The following is a 5,118-nucleotide window of genomic DNA, read 5'->3' as shown; positions in this document are numbered from 1 at the left end:
GAGAAGAAGACTGGAGAGGAAAGCTGCTATCTCCGGTGGGGGGTGGGGGGGTGGACACTGCCCACGTTGTCTGTGGCTGTCCTAACAGAACCCAAATAAAACATTACAAACTCCTCGTCTTGCAGTTCTGGAAGCCAAAAGTCTGAAATCACGGTGTGGCAGGGCCACGTTCCTGTGAAGCCTGTAGGGGAGAGCCCCTCCACACCTCTCCCAGTCTGGTGGTGGCATTCAGTCCTTGGGCATCCTTGGCTCATAGATGGGTGACTCTAGTCTCTGTCTGTCTTCATGAGGGTTCTCCCCATGTGTCCATGACCTGATTTCCCATATCCCATAAGAACATCAGTCATATTGGATGTGGGCCCACCCCAATGACCACATCTTCACCTGATGACATCTGCCAAGACCCTCTTAAGTACGGTCACATTCACAGGTACCAGGGTTAGGACTTGACCATGTCTTTTGGGGGGACCCCAGTTCAACCATGATGGGTACATCGTCTCAACATGCCCTGTCCCCTTGACCCCATGCATTGCCACTTACCCAGACCCATTCCCTCTCCTGGGTTCTGGGGTGGCAGGTGCACCCCCCTCCCCTTGGTACACATTCTAAAGTGGAAAGTTTTTCTCTGGCATCTCAGTCCTGTAGGAAGTGAGTTATTTTGAGATTGACATGTGTGAGTAGGAAGTGTCTGTGTGTGTTTCTCTGTGTGCACATGTGTGTATCTGTGAGTGTGTGTGCATGTGGGTGTGAGTAGGTCTGTGTTTGGGGGGGTGTGATGGGTGGATGGAGGTGAGGGGAAGGAGGCAGGGAGGAAAAGGAGGCCAGAGCCACCGCAGCGTGGGCATTAGTGACAAGGGCAGAGTGGTATTGTCCTGTGACAAGGGCAGGGTGCATGCTTGACAAATCTGGGAATATTGTGCCTCTGGTCTCAGTCCCATAAAATAGGATATTAGTTAGGTTACTGACTCTGTTATTTTGACAGGAACCAAAATAACAGGGGCCCAAGGAAGGTCAGAGTTAGTTTCCTTCCCACGATGCCTGAGCTGGTGGTGAGCAGGAAGGCAGAGAGGTCCCGCCCCATGACATTGCCCCGCGTCTCTCTTTTCCGCCATCTGTGAGGCTGCTGTCCTCTTCCAGAGTCAAAGCTGGCTCACTACCGTGTCCCTGTCCCAGCCACTGGGAAGGGGGGGATGAAGGGGAGTGGAGGACACACCCTCTCCTTCTCCCACTTCTACTGGTCAGAGCGACATTACATGACCTGCTAGCTGCAAGGGAGTCTGGGAAATAGCACTCTTATGCTCTGAGGCCGTGATCTCAGAGCTGCTGCTAAAATCAACGAGAAAGGGACAGATACTGGGGGACATCTGGAGGTCATCAGAGAAAGAATGTGATTGTGGAGAAATAAGGATTATGAAGCCACCCCTCACCCCTTACGATTGCAAAGAACCCCAATTACATCCCTACCCTAAAGAATACGAAAGGCACGTGATGAGAAAAATCTGATCTCCAAGTAGGACTCGTCCAGTTTTAACACCCGCGGTGGGGTCATGACAGAGGTTTTATCTCGGGAAGGTGTGTGTGGGGCCGCTCTACGGCCAGCTGGTTTTCAATGACGTAACACGCCTTGTAGCTCTCCAGAACCCGTGCCTGGAAGTACGCCTTGTCCTTCTCCTGCCAGGAGTCGGACTCGATGTACACGTTGAACGGGTCATGGGAGTGCTCGAGCTTCTTGGAGCGGATGTAGCTCAGCATGATGCCCAGGGTGAAGAAGCCGAAGAAGCCCAGCACCATGAGGATGTAGAGCGCCGCCAGCTGGCCGTCGTTGCCGCCGGGCGCCCTGCGGGCCAGGCCCGTCGAGTTGCCGCCCTGTGCGACCGTCCCCTGCCACAGCGCCGTCAGAAAGGGCGTCAGCGCCGTCGTGTTGGACAGAACCATCCTGGGCTTCAAGCTTCCGCCGCTGGAGCTCGAACTTGCCGAGAAAACTTTCTGAAAGAGAAGTGCGATCTGAAATCGGAAAGTGTGTCCTGGCCCAGACCCACACACACGCACATTTTGTGAAATCTCAGGGGGGAGGGGCGCCCGGAAGTCCACCCGAGTTCCTGCCACGCGCACCTTGACTCCGCACAGCGCCTCTCTTGACTGATCAATGAATCGACTGATTCCCTCTTTCTTTCCTTTTCTTTCTTTCCTTTTCTTTCTTTCTTTCTTTTTCTTTCTTTCTTTCTTTCTCTCTCTCTCTTTCTTTCTTTCTTTCTTTCTTTCTTTCTTTCTTGTTTTATTTATTTGACAGAGCGAGAGCACAAACAGGGGGAGCAGCAGAGGGAGAGAGAGAAGCAGACTCCCCATTGAGAAGAGAGCGTGACATAGGCCCCGATCCCAGGACCCTGGGATCATGACCTGAGCCAAATGCAGACGCTTAACCGACGGAGCCACCCAGGCGCCCCGATTCCCTCTTATTTCCACTCACCACTCCCATCGCCTACCTCCACAGGCGACCCCCAGAATGAGTTCCTTTCATATACACACTGGGGTATGTGTGTGTGTGTGTGTGTGTGTGTGTGTTTTAGTTTATGTGCTATGGACCGAATTTTGTCCCCCCAGTTCACCTGTGCAAGCCCTGACCCCCAACGGACTGCGCCTGGAGAGAGGGTCTTCAGGAGGTAATTAAAGTTACAGGAGGCTGTACGGGTAGGGCCCTAACCTGCTGAGACCATATAATAAGAGAGAGAAATCTCTCCTACACAAGGACACTATGAGAAGGCAGCCACCTGCAAGCCAGGAAGAGAGCTCTCGCCAGGAACCAAACCTTCCAGAACCTTGATCTTGGACTTACAGCTTCAAAACCGTGAGAAAATAGACATCTGTCGTGTAAGCCCCAGCCTGTGGGATTTTGTTATGGCGGCCCGAGCTAGGACGCCAAGCGGTGCTGGGTTACGTATCTGCCTCTCTTTCTGTTTCCTCTCTCCACCGCGGCTTTATGGGTCAGTGTTCCAGCTTGTGCTGTGTTTGTCCCCTCCCTGCCCGCGTCCTCTGCTGAATGGCTAGCAAGGGCCATGTAGAAAGGGACAATTTCCCTATCATTTCAATCTGGATGTCACTGTCCCTAAAAACACAGAGACTAGGCCTCGGAATTGTGAGCGCTGTTTCTAAGAAACTCTGGAATTCTGTCAGGGGGTTCATGAGTCCTGACACCCCACCTCATGGTCACTGATAAGCTCAACAGGTTTTGTTTGTATCTTTGAGAAAATGCTGGCTTCCCGTCCCCCCCCCCCCCCCCCCCCCCGCCCCAGTCCTGCTGGGAGACAAACTATCCAGAGCCAACTTCATGAGGCCACGCTTGAAACTCGACCCACAAGGGGCTACCGAGGGCTGACCAGACTCCCAGGCCTCACTCATTTCTCAGGGCGTTCAAAGCAGGTGTGTGTAACATACATTCGAGGCACCTTGGGGTGGCTGTTGAAACTAAGGGTGATGGTTTGGGACCATAGTTTCTGGCCAGAAACCTCATAGCAAGAGAAATTCAATGTACATGGTGGTGGGGGGGAATCGGGGGCTCAGCCTCTCCCAGCTAGGATGGGGGCTGTGACATCACACACTGTCTTGCTGGGACAAATGTCAATCTAGAGATACTTCTTAGAATTGGCTTAATTTTGAAAATTCTAAACCCAGCCCTAGGGGAAGATGCTTGGCACCTGCCCTAGGCCCCTCTCCCTCTATCTGTCCCTGGGATGTTGGTGCACCCCAGAATTCCTTCACTGGCCCTCCTTTCTTCTCACTCTGCCCTCTCCCTCTGTGGTTGCACCTGCCCCTTCAGGTTCACCCACATGGCCATGACCCCAGGTACCCTTCTGAGCACCAGAGCTGCGTGCCCCATGACCTGCCAAGGATTCATTTACCTTCAGCCATCCCCAGGCCCCTCCACCTCAGCTCCCACCCTTCCTGCGCCGTGCCTCAGTGAGCTCTGTACCCACCCCAAAACCTGTGGTCCCCACAGCAAATCCCATCAGATCACTCCCCAGCTCAAAGGCCCTCCCACGTTCCTCCCTACCTTTGGGGTGAAACACCCTGTCTTCAGCACAGATATGGGGCCTAAATGCGAGGGCCCCCTGCCTCCCTCTCTTGCTCGACTACTGTCACTTGCCCAGACCCCATGCTTGCCGAGCTCTGTACACATCACCACCTCTTCCCACATCTCCAGCAGAGGCAGCCCCTCCTTCTTGGCCCACCGAGCCATGAAGTGGTACCTACTCGTGTTTTTTAATCCAGCTCAGCCTTCTCTGATGCGTGGGCCTTGCTAAGCACCAGCCTGCATGCCCCTGAAGGCCGCTGTGCTCCCCACTGACTTCACTACGGTTGTCATCCCTGCCCCCCACCCTGCCCCCGCAGCTTCCCCAGCCTGGCGCCTGGCACACGGCAGCTCGGGAGCTGTCCGTGAACTTCTTATACCTCTTGATGGTGTAATGCCTGACTCTTCATAACCCTAGTATCTAATTAACAGGGGCCCCCACTGCCCCCCTCTGGGAGCCACAGGCGCAGGGAGCAAGCGTGGAGGAGGAGAAGAGATCGGACATTGGAATTATACGTGCACTCCAGGTTTGGATTCTGGCTTTGCTGCTTTCCAGCTAGACGACTCTGGTCAGGTTCCTTAGATGGCTCAGTCTCTTTCCCTTTGGGAACACGGAGAAACAGCACTGACATCTGCCACTGTTGGATCACTGACCAGCGTGCAGAGGAGCCGACATAACATATGACACATAGTGGTGCACACATGGGGTCCCGAGTGTGAATGGATTGGTTTTTCCAGCTCATTAAAAAATAGCCTGGGGGCACCTGGGTGGCTCAGTCGATTAAGCCTCTGACTCTTGGTTTTGGCTCGTGTCATGATCTCAGGGTCGTGGGATTGAGCCCTGTGTTCTCTCTCTGCCCCTCCCTCTGTTTGTGTGCACGCTCTCTCTCAATGAATAAATGAAAGAAAGAAAGAAAGAAAGAAAGAAAGAAAGAAAGAAAGAGAAAGAAAGAAAAGAAAGAAAGAAAAAGAGGGAGAGTGGGAGGGAAGGAAAGGAGGAAGAGAAAGAAAGAAAGAAAGAAAGAAAGAAAGAAAGAAAGAAAGAAAGAAAG

General features: G+C 53.2%; 1 protein-coding gene across 2 annotated transcripts in view; it reads right to left on the bottom strand.

Moving 5' to 3' along the window:
• Nucleotides 1–1,530: 1,530 nt before the first annotated feature.
• The window catches only part of KCNE1 (potassium voltage-gated channel subfamily E regulatory subunit 1), an 11,126-nt gene continuing 7,538 nt past the window's right edge, over nt 1,531–5,118 (bottom strand). For both annotated transcript variants that reach the window (XM_040621681.1, XM_040621682.1), the window contains one exon: nt 1,531–1,986. In XM_040621681.1, coding sequence (XP_040477615.1) covers nt 1,546–1,935 — 390 coding nt within the window. In that variant the 5' untranslated portion in view covers nt 1,936–1,986 and the 3' untranslated portion in view covers nt 1,531–1,545. The remainder of the gene's footprint in view (nt 1,987–5,118) is intronic.

Source organism: Ursus maritimus, unplaced genomic scaffold, assembly GCF_017311325.1.
Source record: "Ursus maritimus isolate PB19 unplaced genomic scaffold, ASM1731132v1 scaffold_4, whole genome shotgun sequence".
In the NCBI taxonomy this organism is placed as follows: domain Eukaryota; kingdom Metazoa; phylum Chordata; class Mammalia; order Carnivora; family Ursidae; genus Ursus; species Ursus maritimus.
This window is presented reverse-complemented; position numbering and strand designations above follow the sequence as displayed.